The sequence below is a fragment of the Typha latifolia genome, chromosome 5 (genome assembly GCF_019914945.1).
Source record: "Typha latifolia isolate L0001 chromosome 5, TyphaL0001v2, whole genome shotgun sequence".
NCBI lineage: Eukaryota > Viridiplantae > Streptophyta > Magnoliopsida > Poales > Typhaceae > Typha > Typha latifolia.
The window spans coordinates 16,053,651-16,068,893 of NC_133090.1; the positions used below are offsets into that span (position 1 = coordinate 16,053,651).

A 15,243-nucleotide genomic window follows, 5' to 3' on the forward strand; every position below is an offset into this window, starting at 1 on the left:
GACTGAACCTATGAGTAAAATAATTTTCAAGAAAAACGAAGTACACAATCGATTGAACTTCGTAACCAATCCTCTTAATTTGGTGGTCTCTTCCTTAGATTCTAACATTCTTGCGGCAAATAAAATCGAAGAAGAAGACGAAGGAGGAGGAGGGTGACAGGAGCGTTTGGTAGCATTTAATAATATTGATTGAGATTTGAGATGGCGGAGATAGGGGATAGGGGATAGGGTGGTAGCTAACATTCACCGCCCAACAGCATTTAATAATATGCATATATTGACCCATTCCGTATCTAGTTACACAGCATTGTCTGAATCTCGTAGGCAGTTTCGCTCACAAAAACATATATTTAAACAGTATATTAAATATTCATAAAGTTACTTTGAATCAAAAAGCGTGTTTTTTTTTAATTATCTTACTTTTTAATTTTTAAGAATTTTAAATTTTGCATGGATATAGGTATATTTTGGTTCTTGCGTAAATGATACTTATTTATAAATTAAAATTTATGTATATTTTGAATAAATCTTATATAAGGTAAGTCACATGTAGATAGCGTGATAAATTTATACATAGTTAGTAATCAAATATAAATTTATTTAAAGTAATATTATACTTTACAACTAAATAATAAAATATGAGTAAATTACAGATATATCTAATTTATATTTAAGAGGTATATATAGAGTTATTCTTGAAAAACTTTATGCATGAATCAAACCAGCACATAGCCATGATTTTATGAAAAATTAATATTTTTTAAAATTTGAAATAATGTGATGGCGAACGACTAGAATTGGACCCACCCGCAGTGGATTCACAATCCATTCGCCTCTATACTAGATAATATACATATAGAACCATTCCGTATCATGTGATACAATCATACAAATATACAATATGGCCTCAATCTCTCTCAGTTGGTTAGATCACATAACATAATACAGATATATTAAAACAATATATATTAAATGTTAATATAGTTACTCTTGAACTACAAAGGTTTTTTTTTATACATAACTGTTTAAAAAAATTATTTGCAAGTATACCTATTTAAAGTCAAATGGCAAGGAAGGTGAGAAAAGAATAATAATACATCCGCAGCAGCTATCCAAAACATTGCCCACCATCTTGACTTCTAAAAATCCTGCACATAGCTATTATCTACTCCCTGTACTGGATAATATGTAGATGTCTATGTTTCTAAAAAGACTGCTTTGAAGATTTGGATAGATGAAGACTTCTCAGAGATGCACATACAAGTATCTTAAGTAAACAAAGTGATTTCTAAGATAAATGCAAGATTGATAAGGTGTGGGTTGAAATAGGAGACTCTTATCCATACATAAACATCGCAGTCTCCCACCACCAACCATCGAACAGAGGAATGTTAACTTACACCATAATGCACTGTGCATTTTAAAGGAGAATAGTGTCAGAAGATCTCCAATGAATGACTCTTTTGAAGTACCATAGAGATGACAAATGATGAGTAATATTATGCCTACAAACAGTTTATAATTACTATACAAGTTAGAATGATGAGGCATTTTATTAACTTCTAATAATTTCTTTCTCCATCCCACAAATAATGATGCTTTATCTTACACTTCTTTTTACAATGTTCACAAAGTGTCTGTTGATAAAGCATCTTTTTTTAATAAATTATGAATCAGTAGACTAATTATAAGAAAACCAAAAAAATAAACTAATCCTACCTGACGTATAAATTAAATAACTAGGGCAATCCTCTTAATAATAGATTATAACAAACTTAAAATATATGCATATATTGTCTGTGGTAAAAAATATACTAAATGTCAATCAATCTTAATATGAAATTAAACCTCCAACCTGAGCAAAACACTTTTAAGAAATGAACTATACTAACTGACTGAACATCTAAGTAAACCTCTTCCTTATGCTCTAGTAATCTTCTTATGGCTGATAAAATAGAAAATTATAGGATCACCAAAAAAAAAAAATTATTTCTATTCCACAAGTGAGCTGGGCTTTAAAATGATAGTCAATTTTATGTCTTGGAATCGGAGACGGCTGACTCCATCAATAATGAAATATATATATATATATATATATATATATATATATATATAATGACAGAAGGAGCCACCCTTTAGTAGCATACTGATTGAGAGACGGGAAGAGGTCTGTCATAAGTTATTATGGTATAAATAATAGGGATATGTATAAAGCAACATGTACAGGGAGCCAAGTCTGAGGAAAATTACATCTATCTATTATCATGATGAACCAAGCCGGTGTGGATATACAATCAGAAATATATCAACGTTACTATCCTTTCATTTTTTTGCCAACACTAAAAATTTAGCTAGAACACATAGCCTCCATGAATGAACTAAGAAACTTTAGCAACTGGATATCAATCTGACGTTAAAACTCTCTAAAAGTGTAAAAAAATCAGGCATATGAATGTAAGAAAGTAAGCAGAGTGTTAATAATGGAGAAGTAAAAGAAGGATAAAGGAATGTTAGGTAAAAAGTTGAGGCGAAAAGGTAAATGGGGGATTACTTTCAAAAAATAATACACTGTGCAAACAACGTAGTATTCCCTGAAACTCATTGGATTATATACAATATAAGTAAAACCTATGGCATATATAAGCAATTTACCTAGCAGTAGAAAGAGAACACAGTTTATATGCCTTAAGGTAACTTTTCATGAAACCAATATAACACTATCAAATGCACGCCAAACAGTCACCTAAAATGATTAGTCCAAACTTGAAAAGCTGTTTCATGTATATCATCTGGACTTAATAAGCAAAGAATCCAACAGTTGAGTTTTAACTATTTACACAACTTTTACCATAATGTTAAATTGGTTGATATCATTTCTTGTTCCAGTTCATCATTTCTTGTTCCAAATCATCTGGACTTAATAAGCAAAGAAACCCAACAGTTGAGTTTTATCTATTTACACAACTTTTACCATAACGTTAAATTGGTTGATATCATTTCTTGTTCCAGTTCATCATTAACCGAAGAGTGTGAAGGAAGAAATTAGAAATGCAAAACAAACTACTAATTTACTAATTTATAGCATATTCAGGATTACTTGGAAGAAACAATGTCCAAAACCAAACCAACAGTGGGTTTTATAATACAAAGTATTCTAGAAAGTCCAACCTATCACGCCAAGAAACATAACAAGAAACCAGTTGCTATGCAAGCTCAGATCAATCTAAGAGAGAACCTAGAAACAACTTCTTACAACAAATCACAGTGGCTAGGTGATATTCTTTATTAAAAATCTGTAAGCTTTTGAGTTTGAAGTCCTAAATTTATGACATAGATTTGTTCTGTAAAACTTGATCAGTTATTTTAGATGTCAAGTATTGGTAAAAAAAACAAGCCAATTAGTAAAGCTGATGAGTGGCCAGCCATTCAATATGAGTGCAGATACATCCTGCTTGCTATTCTAATTCGATAACACAGGCTAAAATAAAGATCTGTTTAATATATAATTTAGACAAATATCCGGCAAAATCACAGAACCTACCCCAGTATTAGCTAGACTGGCAGTTGAATTTTGCCCCCTTTATTCTAAATCGTGTCACTACATCTAGAACATGATGAGCCTCTGAAGAAATTAATTATATCTAACTATTTCTCAAATAAAATTTTAGATCCCTTTAAGGTTACTAGTGAAGGAGAACCATGACTACATATCAAAGACACTCATTAATGGTTAGAATAGTTTGTTCAACCAGCAAGAAAGAAGCTAATAATGTTTACCATCTTTGTAATGTTGGCAAAGGAGGTGTTACTTAATACTTCCCATATTTCACTTTTACTCTTGCATTAGTTGCTATGGGTGACTCTCTTTCTTAATGAATAGATACAATTTGAAACGAGCACCTATCCTACTGGTATATAAAGTGATGTAACTCACCTTGTGTGGCTCAGATCATTAGCAAATAGCAATACATGAACATATATCTTACCCCTTGCTTGGCACCTGAAATTCCCACTTCTCAAGCTCCTAATTTCAGGCCTGAATATCCTATGTGTGAAGAAAACCATCCAACACTAGTACGTAATAATATGTGGATCAAATAATTTTGCATTGCAGTAAACAATCAATCCATTCAATGCCCACAAGCATTCGTTAAGAGGATCCAATTTCACCTTCCGCCACATTTCCACAATCTTTTGTCACCCTCCATGTCCTCTGAAATACATAACCATTTACTAACTGCATCCGACCATTATGTTACAAAGTCTACTCAAATTAAAAGTAAAGATTAAAAACAGAAACTAGAAAGAAAGCAATCAATTTGACAGTCAAACTTCAACAGCGCACCATATAACCTTCTAAATCAAGAGTCATTTTAGTTTATTCCCACAAACAAAAACTAAACTACTTGCGCATAAGATGCCTGTAGAATTGCCCAAAACAAGATAACACCTACCGATATTGCATTTTCAAACTACATCAACCCATATTTCAAAATGCTTTCGACAAGCCAGACAAACATCTCTAGTGTTAGATTTACAAAACGCTATGATTGGACTACTCGCATCCATGAATAGAGAAATCCCAAAAAAAATTTACCTCTCTTGCTTGTCCTCCTCGTGGAAGACAGAGATGGGGATTTCGGAAGAAGGGAGCTGCTGCTCTCCGCCAAGGTTGTGGGAGGGATCGGGCGGCGTCTCCAAGTCCATGGCCTCTTGAGCGCGATCGAGGTAGGGCTTGAAGCCGACCCGAAAGGAGAGGTATCCAAAGGCTATTGCTCCCACCACCACGATCCCCGACCGAATTGCGTTTTGCCGCGCTCCTCCTCCTCCTCCAACCTTCCCCATTTCCCTCTCTATGAAATCAGAAATGGCCACCAACCAACTACTAGAGTTAGAGTTAGTAGCTATATTTCCTTTATTCCAACTTATAATCATTATTGCGAAAAAAATTATTTATAAATCTGATGGTTGGCTCAATGACTAACTCAACAATGCAGTTTGTTTATTTAGAAGAGCAGCTCGGCAATCTGATGACTTAAAGCAATATTTTAAGTTTAGTTTAGAGTAATAAAATCTAAACTAGGCAGTTTATATAAGTTAAAGTTTAATTAAATCTTAGTGTATTTATATACAGGGAGGCCCAGCATTCGGGTTCTTAAATGATTAAAGAAAAATCAGAGATGGGCTTAGTCCGGGACATATTTTTAAGTCATTGATACTTCTAATCAATACTATGTAAACTTTTATTTGGCTGGCTATGATTTCATTATATTTGGGCTTATGATTCATTTCAATTCTTTCCAATTATTAATAAATAAATAAACTAAATTGTTCCTTTTGTGTGTAGATAGCCGTCCGTCGTCGCCGTTATCGTTACCGCAAGTGGCATCTGTGATCCGTGCAATAGAGATTTACTCAACAATGCCTAACTTTAGATTAGCAATTGCGTAGCATGTGTTATCCTAAGTTGATTAGGGTTATCAATTTAGGACGCCCCTATCTCTTATCATATAATGAGAAGATTTTAATCCCTAATACTCTCTCTCTCTCTCTCTCTCTCTCTCTCTCTCTCTATATATATATATATACATATAATATGATATGAGGGGCTCTAGTAGATTATGATAGATCCACAAATTATCTCTCTTACTTCTTTCTCTCCTCTCGAATGACCATCTAATCTTACGGATTGAAGATGAATTAGTATGTCGTCGTGATCAAACCTTCTTTTATCTGCATCAAAGATTGAGATAAGTTATTTTTACATATCATACTACATTTTGTATATGTTTATATCTCATATTTGTAATCTGATAAACACACATTTGTTGGTGGATTAATTTTTGAGATTGATCATTTTGCCATTTAACCTATCTCAAATACTTTCTTTAGCACGCGCCATGTATGCACAGGGATAAAAATTATTCTTCTCCTAATTTTTCTTATTTCAATTTGCTCATATTCTGCAAGTAATATGACCTCTTGGAGACAAAATCATACAAGACTTTATTGCTGTTCATATTTCAGTAGATGATCTGTTGTCGAGGATGAAGCAAGTCGTGAGCAGTCTCAGTAATATTATGCCAAAATTTGTCTCAGTAAGTATTGTGGTCAATATGATATTTCGAGCACTTGAAAAAGGAAAGATGAATTGAATCCTATTATTTTTCGCCTACAAGACTTGTACCTGCAGTTTCTGCCTTCATTAAGCAACGAGGATTTTCTCTTTTGTTCGTTGCTGTAAATACTATGTTTGGCATGACGACACTAAGGAACAAGTTTAATTATAAAATCAAATTCCCACATTTACAAGACAAACAATAAGAGCTTGATAGCAAATAGAGAGCACTTAAAGATTATTAAGCTCGCTATATATGATACATTCCAGCATAAGATGCTCTCAATTGGCAGCTTTATGCTGCCCTCAAATTGGCAGCCCAATGTTCCTAGCTTCACAACTATACAGGAAAGCAAATATTGAAACCTTAGAATGTCAGGTAAGAGCAAGTTAGGTGGCAAGAAGGCGCTAACTTCCTCAAATAGTGTGACAATCATATGGCAGCGTTGTAATTTCCTTAATATCATGCCAAGCATGTGATGTACATCTGCTGAAAGCATCTCGGCGAATCACGGTTAGCTGACATACTTAAGAAGGATCTCTCGTCATCTCGGTTGCACCACTCTATAGTTCAGAACCAAATCTTCGGGTTTCTTCCATATGTAAGTTCGGACAGTGGCAAGACTCATTTCAGGTTGCAGGACCTGCATCAAATGATAATGGGATATAATAAAAGCTGTAATTGCAGCCAGTAATCTCATAATCCATTGTAAAGAAAGAAGAAAGCAACGCAAATCTATATGTCCGTGCCATGACTGCAACCAGAAATCTAATAGAACTTCAAATTCATTCAGTCAGTATCGCAGCACTTGCCTGGTTATTACACAAGATCTCTATTGTTGGCTTTAACTTTTGCCATGGCTTTATCCCTGATCGTAAAGAGCCATCTCCAACTGACGAAAGATGCGACTGATTTGTACTTAATCCCAACCCAAATGCCCCTTCAGAACTTCCAGCATCCAATGGTTTGTCGAGAACCAATTTCTCGATCACATAATTTATAACCTATAGATAAAAACAAGGGAACAATTCAAGACCAAACCCACTCAGGAAATCGTTGAAAAGAAAGTCAAAACAGCTTGATGGCTCTGTTCAGATCACAAGACATTTCCTGAGGTAACAACCAGGCTAACTTATCAACACTTACTTTGTGTATTCGCAATATCCGAGGAGCACTCAATTTCCCTTGTGTGACAATTTGCACAGATGAACCTTCACAAGGTTGTAAATAGAAGCTGCACCTACATTGACGAAGCAGCATAAATTTGACAATAATAACAAAATAATAGGAAATATACTGTTAACAAAAGATATATTAAATAATACAAAGATACTGTCTTTCTTTACCTAGCTTGGCTCATGGTTTATATATCTAAATATGCAATTATTTTGCCCTTCCTTTCTCTTTTCATGAGATAAAGCAAGATTGCTCATCCATGTTCAGGAACAATTATTGACAAGAACATAAAGAACCACTATGAAATAATAAGTTGACGACAATGAAAATAGACATATGTAGAGAAGGGAAGATAAAACAGATAATATTCTACTTCAAATTGTATCTCCTGATTACTGATTAACAATCAACTGTACAAGAGAGAAACTACTAATGAGCAAGAAACTAAGGTGACAGCAAGTTCAAAATCATAGGGTCAAATTTAGCCCAATAAAAGATGTTGCCCTACTGCATGGCACAGGAAACTCTAGCTAAAGGTCAAGCTATGCTTGATCATATCAGGTTCTATGTGACTTTCTCATCAAGATAAAATGTAAGATCCTGCACTTATCCTGATCTATTGAAGATAATTCCATGAACGGCAATACATTATGGTCACTTTTATTCTCAACTACAATATAACCTTTCCTCCGTGTTAGAATCAAGAAAGACAACCAACAAGAGGGAAAAAAAAAAGGAGAAGCTATACTTTGTGCAGAGGTAAATTTTATAAAAGAAGTAGAACATAGAGGACTAGGCTTTCAAAGAGAGGGAGCTAATATTTGTAAGCAGTCAAGATACAAGAAATGCATTTGTGAAAGTTGCAAAACACTTCTAAATTTCTACATGCTTCTTTTATATGCAGTTTATATGTGATCTACATGTATTTGATTAATGAAAACTGATAAACTCATAATTGGAACAGGATAATGTTGTGATCAACCAGATTGTCCTAACCCCTTAATTTGAAGTCAAAGAAGAGCATGGAAGGAGAGAGATTCTGGGAAAACATAATTTTTGTACTTGCAAATATGCTACCTTTTCTATTCCAGAGTTAACCAATAAACATGAACACACAGATAGAACAATATAATGCTTGTTATCAACCAGAATGGCAAAATTCCCCTAATATTTGGGGCCAAATGAAGAAAAGAAAACAAGAAATATTTCTAGCAGATATGAATTAACAAAGAAATGATGACACAGAGCATGAGTTTTCTAAATCACTAGAAGGTAATGCAGAACCTCTCCAGAGCTTCTCCATCTACTGTACAGAGATATAATATATCCTATTATACATATTAAAATTTAAAAACTACACTGTTACTAAAAGTGATGCCACCATGACCAACAAGCTCTCTTTCCAGTTGATGTATGAGGAGAAAAACTTAAGCAAACAGGTAAATTAAAAGCTACCTTCTGTTCTCTATGATAATTTCCGAGTCTTACATTAAGCGTAGTAGTCATTATAGGGGGTTCACTATAAATTTCTGAGATCAATCCATATCAATGAGAGGACCGAATCTCCTAAATTTATTAGGTAAACAAACATTGCAGATGCAGTATTCCATTGAAACGCATAAAGAGAAGTATGAAATATAGAGGAGTAAATACAAAGCTAATGTGGTATCTAAAAGTATTAATTGTTTCAGACACAGAATTGTTTTTGCAGGCAATCAATGTGAGGCAAGATTACTTTGTATTTTCTCTTGGAGGCAATCGACCATTTAACACGCAATCTATACACCACCAAGGTAGATCCTTCTCATCTTCTGTCCCATCCAAATCTGTAATTTTCTTTCTCCAAGGCCCTCCATGAGAACCCTCTGTTATGATTGATGGAGGAGAAACTGTTGAGAATTCAAATGAAGGAAGCACCATATTACTGTGGTTGTCAACTCCATCATCAACCTCAACTCTCGAGTGGGGAATGTTTCTAACAGAGATATCCTTTCCTACTGGACCATCACCATTAGATGAAGCATGTGATCCAGGCCTCTGCCTTCTCTTGGCCAACCAATGGGCCAACAAACCACGAATTGTCTCTTGAGCCAAATTAATCTGCAATAATTTTTAGACATTTATTACAATTATAATTATTGATCATCACAAAGAATGCTTGACAACTTTCAAAATATCGGTACAACATTAATTAATATTATGATTTATGCGAGACTCAAACAACTTAATCCCACCCTTTCTATTATTACTCCAACTTCTAGAAAAGATAAATTGAAATGTAAAATCCCTAGCATATCATCCAAAATCCTAAATCAAATATGCAATCATTTCACATTTCACAAAGCATCATTTCTATTATCAAGGATATATCGTACAGTTCAGTTAAGGTTAACAACATAGTCACTCTAGCCAATTTTGTTAGCCAGCAACCACTGCCTCTTCACCCAGCAAACACTAGATACCATGTAAGATGAGCACTTCAGAGTTCAAACTGATCAGTGAGATCTATCTTGCAGGCAAAGATTCTTGGCAAGTGGTAGAACATCCATGTTTTTAGATTTATTTAACATGTTAGCCACAGACTCATATTTTGATTATTCAGGATAAAAGAGAAAATTAAGAGCAGAGGACCATGTTTGGGATTAGCACAAATAACAGGCTTGAGAATGGGCAAATTAATTGCAAATAAAAAAATTCAACCCAAACTGCTGTTTCATCGAAACTGGAAAAGTGTAGGAGACATTTCTTAAAGGAATCGTGCATATCACATTAAGGGATAATTTTTTTTCATACATCTCATATTAAAGAATTAATAATGGACAGCTAAAAGATGTTTCCAAGAATATTTCAGCTGAATAGATAGTTCATTGGAATCTTAGCTAAGAAATACTTGTTTTTTCATTAGAAAATTCTGCCCTACCTCCTAACATGTTAAAAAATTGTGCTAGTACAGGCTGGCCAGCTTATGTGTCCAGAAATATTTGCAGGAAATGAAGATCAAGAGATAGCATTACTATCAATATTTAATGCATGTCCTCAAGAATTCTTATATAAAATTATGATTTTTCACCAACCATATATCATTCACAATGAACCCATTTCCCTAACAGACAACATGATCTGTCATATAATCCATATTGCTTGAAGATATAAAAAATAATGATTGTCGTACATTGGAAAAGCCTTGTTTGGAACTAACAATTATGATTGTTAACCAAGATGCTATAATACTGAGTTCTATTTGTACTACAAGTGGGCTAAACATGAACAGCAGTAGATAAGGCTGACCAGGTATTGTGTACTATGGGGATGAGTAAATAAATAGTTCAGTTGAAGGTTTGGATGCCACTGTAATCCTCTGCATTTAATTACATGCTCAGAAAATTTTAAATTTTGAAACTAAATACTACCTTAAGATCTTCCGGTGCTCCTGATATATTCAAGTCAACCTCATACATTTCTGCAGAAAAACATTGAGGAGTTTCCAGATGGACAGACAAGCATCCAAGTCGAGCATCCATTGTAAACCATGCAGGAATGCTCACCTGGAGAATCAAAAGAAAATAATAAAGATTTCACAGACCACAGAATTTTACTACGCAGTGGTACAATTTGCATACCATTTCAAAGAGCTCTTCCTTCTTTTCATCAAAAGAAATCTGCAGAAAGAAGGTTCACTTTTCAAGTTATATCTAGTAAGTGCAACCCAGATGCGTGGATTCCCTATGAAATGCTAAAAGTGCATTATGGCTAAAACTTAAAACTAACTTGGGTGTCAGACATGAACCACAAATGCAGAAAAGAAACTAAAATGTTGTATTAACTATTACAGAATAGCAGAAGCATAAAACAACCTTGCCATAGTCCTCAATTACTGCTCCCCTGGTTATCTCCCACAGCTTAACTGAACCAGCAGTGTCCTGTGACAGATATGCTTTAAGGAATACAAAGATACATACAACTAGTCCTCATGTTAATGATTATTATAAAAGGGAAAGATATGGTAAAACTTCATGATCACCTTAGTCAGGACATGCCTTCTATTATTCAATATTTCGTGTCGTATGATTCCTGGGGTTCCTGGAATTGTGAAAGATGGTTCTTTATAAGCAGGAACCTGCAATGGAAAGTATAGGCATTAGTTATGAAAAGATAACTTCTGTATATATGCCTGCATATCAAGTAGTAGTTACTCATATATAATTTCGTAAAAGACTAAAAGTTATCTGTAAGACTGTAATTCATGTCCATCAAGAAAATATCTTTTGCAAATGTATGACTTACAGGTGCTGATCCTTCTAAAGAAGCCCTTGCCCTTGAGAAGGATAAATTACCGGCCAAAAATGAGCCACCTCTTTGAAAAGCCTTCTGAGGACTACGCCCTTCGGCTGGCCACCCATATACAGAAGAATCCGTACTTGCAACCCATATAGTGTCATCTTGTAAGGCCAACTGTAAAATTGGGTGTTCTTTTGTGCATAGCAAGAGACTTTCTCTTGTTGATAAATCTGTAAGGTATAACTGAGATATCCAGAATTGAAGAGAAAACAGAATTAGATCAAAGTGACTAATCTGAATCGTTAGTAAAAGAATCTCTCCCATGACAATGGAACTTGGTACTCACAGAAAGGTCCCTCCCACCACTATAAACATGTGAAAATGATGGAGTACTCGCAAGTGCCCAGACAGAATCTGTATGGACAGCATAAGAATGTACACAGCGTTGTTGACCAAGATCCCATAAGCTGCATTAGAAAGTAAGAAAATGTTCCATCAATGATAAAGTGAGACAGAGAGGAGCATGAAGTTTTTCAAAGAAAATTAATATAAGTCTTGGTTTTTCAAAACCTAACATTTCATAACATCTAAATCAACAGATTTTAACAAAGACCATTAAAAAGGAATAAATCAATATAAGCTGGAGGGATATTTCAAGCTATAGAACATGAGAAAAGTAGTATTTCTTACCGAATCAATGAATCTGATGACCCTGATAAACAAAACCTGCAAAGAGATATTCATTAAACCAAGTTTGTTTAATAAATCTAACAATAAATAAATAAAATAATTTGTCACACAAATTAAAGAGATAAAATTATTTCTATCTACATGTCCTTTTCTAAGAACATTTGTGCCTACAGGTGTGTGTTTTTTCTTATATGCCTGGTAGGTTACATGAGGATGCAATCTCGTAGGTAGCAAAAGTTACACTCATGAGCATATTGCGACAGAACATCCATCCATTTCTTCCCATGAAATTGAGAACAAGTTGGATACCTAAACCAGTACTAAAAGTGCACCGAATGTGGGAACCCTAAGTTGCATTAAGTTACATCTTAAAACCAGTTTCTTTGTTCTCCTAGGCCTGTTGGATAGCAATGCCTGATTATTCCTTAATCTTTTACTAGACTTTTCAAAGGTCCTGTAGAAGATTACGATTACGTTTCCCCAAGTATTCAATCTTCCATACAACAATATAATCATATATTGGAATGTAGCATTGTTAGATTTCAATTTAGGATGCCTATAATACAAACCTGCCAGTTGGATCCAATAGCAATGCCCTGATGTTGTCAGTGTGCCCTCGCAACTTCATGCTCTTTGAACCAGTTCTTGGGTCCCAAACACGAATAACCTACAAAATATAAATGGAATATAAACAGGCCAAATTGAAGGATAAAGAATAAATTGCTGTATCACAGCATAAACTATTAAATTAAAAGAAAATTTGCACACAAAACATAGACTTTCTGGATATCCAGATTAACTCAAGTATACCTTCTCAGTTCCACCAGAAACAAGCAATGTTCCACTATCATTCATTGCTAGGGCATAAACTGACTCTTTGTGACCTTTGGCGGCAACTGGACTATATCCATGTGGTTGACTATTATGCGTAGACATGTTATTGCTAGCATTGATACAACGCAAACTTGTCAAAGGTTGCCCAACATTTCCATTTGAATTCTCGTCTATTGTTGTATCAACAGATTTAACAACTGGAAGAAGAGCTGCATCAATATCCCATATAAAGACCTCACCACCAAGACCCCCGGAGGCAACAATATTGCTCTAATATGTATGAAAAGAGAAAAAACATAAGGGTCATCAGTCATATTGTACATTCGTATGTTACAAAAAAAAAGTTAAGCAATGACTAGAATCAATCAGAATTGAAAAGAAAATAGGCATACCATTTAAACTCATGCTTAATTACACTAATTGAGTATAATGTTCAGAAGAGATTACATTTTTTTCAGCGGCAGCAAGACAAATGACATAGTCAGAATGTTGACGGAGAGTCATAGTACAAGCGCCATCTGACAAGCAGTTCCATGTCTGGGGAAAATATAACATAGTGATTAATAAATTTATTCTGACAGTCCATTAATATCATCAGTTGTAAAATTCATTTAGGGTGAAGGACCTTGAGAGTGCCATCCGAAGAACAAGAAACAAGAGTTTTACCAGCTAGAACCACATCATTCACCTGCATTACAAGCCCAGTTATCACGTAATAATCTGGCAACATAACAACATATCAAACCTAATCTCGAACAAATAAACAGAATGCAAACAAATATACAAACCCAGTCAACATGAGACTCAAATGTTGCAGAGAAGCTTGGACCATCGTCTGTCAAAGCCCATCTTTTCAAGGTGCCATCTCGACTCCCAGTAAAAAGATAATCACAACTATCAGGAGATGAAGCTTTTAAAAATTCTAGGCAGTTAACGCCTGCACAATGCTGCAAACATAGACAGCAATTCAAACAGGTGATATTGATACTCCACATCCGATGTTTAATTTCTTACACCAAAAGGCTGTGATCAAACAGAAAGTTTGATATTTGAACAGTCAGTAAAACGAAGATTGAAGTGATCAGCACACCTTTGTGTTATCCGCATCATTTAGTACATAAGTCAAGCGTTTTTCCTTCCGAGGACGTGATGAACCAGATGCGGCACCAGCACTGCCAACACGATGCATTGCAAGTGTGCCTGTAACAAATGGCAATAGATGTACAATTGAAGCAGAGAAAATCACTAAGACAAGGATGCATGGAATTTAACCAGAAAGGGCAATATCAGAGAGCAGAATTACCAGTGCACAATTAGCACAGAATGGACAATAGCGTATATTAGAACGAATAGAAGTACTTAACAATGGGCAATCCAATACAATCCTCGAAACTCTAAAGCAACAAAACTAGATCCTATCAAATCAATGGATCAAACAAATTATCAGGCCACAAACAACAGAATGAGGATGTACCACTTCTTGAGCTAGATGACCCGCTTAAAAGCCGATATGCTCTACAAATCAAAGCATCAAACCATCCAACGACAACGACAACAAACGAACAGATTAGATACATCATCCATTGAAGCGAAACACGAATAGTAGGACAAGAGAAGAAGATAAATTCACCGAAGATTTAGAGATTGCCTCGACTTGGAATCCTTCGCGACGAGATAGCAAGAGGCAAACGAGGTCTATCGTCGGCGGCTAGGGATACGAAGAGGGGAAGAGAGACAACAGATCAAAGTAGTCGTAGAGAGAGAGAGAGAGAGAGAGAGAGAGAGAGAGAGAGGACTCGCGATCAAGGTATGGAAAAGAGAGAGGAGAGGAAAAAAAAGAGAGGGCGGCGTGATCGACAGAGATTATACTGCCGTAGAAGGGGCGTTGGGGCGGGGGGGCGAGGTTGGTTCGAGCCGGGACTTGGTCCGACCCGGTTATTATTGGATTAGATTAGTGACGAGTGAGTCCAACGTAATCTCGAGGGTGTAATAATCCGATTTAAACACCCAATTCTTTTTTCATTTTTATTCCCCTAAAAACTATTACTCATAACCAGTTTTTGTTATATTTTTAGCCTTTTTACGTCGGATAATCTACTCATTACTACCACAAAATTATGGCTTAATTTTCTCAGCCGTGTAGGTA

The 15,243-nt window shown here is 35.1% G+C and overlaps 1 protein-coding gene across 5 annotated transcripts; it reads right to left on the bottom strand.

Moving 5' to 3' along the window:
* Nucleotides 1-6,328: 6,328 nt before the first annotated feature.
* Nucleotides 6,329-14,972, bottom strand: LOC140789750 (uncharacterized). 5 transcript variants are annotated; one of them, XM_073139565.1, is made up of 19 exons: nucleotides 14,728-14,972; nucleotides 14,572-14,612; nucleotides 14,188-14,297; nucleotides 13,886-14,044; nucleotides 13,723-13,785; nucleotides 13,545-13,634; nucleotides 13,074-13,367; nucleotides 12,833-12,930; nucleotides 12,264-12,299; nucleotides 11,920-12,040; nucleotides 11,580-11,816; nucleotides 11,317-11,412; nucleotides 11,150-11,215; nucleotides 10,916-10,954; nucleotides 10,706-10,840; nucleotides 9,031-9,395; nucleotides 7,266-7,353; nucleotides 6,932-7,123; nucleotides 6,329-6,762 (listed from the first exon to the last, which is right to left on the bottom strand). In XM_073139565.1, the coding sequence occupies exons 3-19, from the start codon at nucleotides 14,284-14,286 to the stop codon at nucleotides 6,664-6,666; spliced, it is 2,277 nt and encodes a 758-aa protein (XP_072995666.1). In that variant the 5' UTR covers nucleotides 14,287-14,297; nucleotides 14,572-14,612; nucleotides 14,728-14,972; the 3' UTR covers nucleotides 6,329-6,663. The 5 variants fall into 5 exon arrangements, with proteins under 5 accessions (XP_072995666.1, XP_072995662.1, XP_072995663.1 ...); XM_073139561.1 differs by having other exon boundaries at nucleotides 7,266-7,359; XM_073139562.1 differs by having other exon boundaries at nucleotides 7,266-7,359; nucleotides 14,746-14,853.
* Between the last annotated feature and the right edge of the window lie 271 nt (nucleotides 14,973-15,243).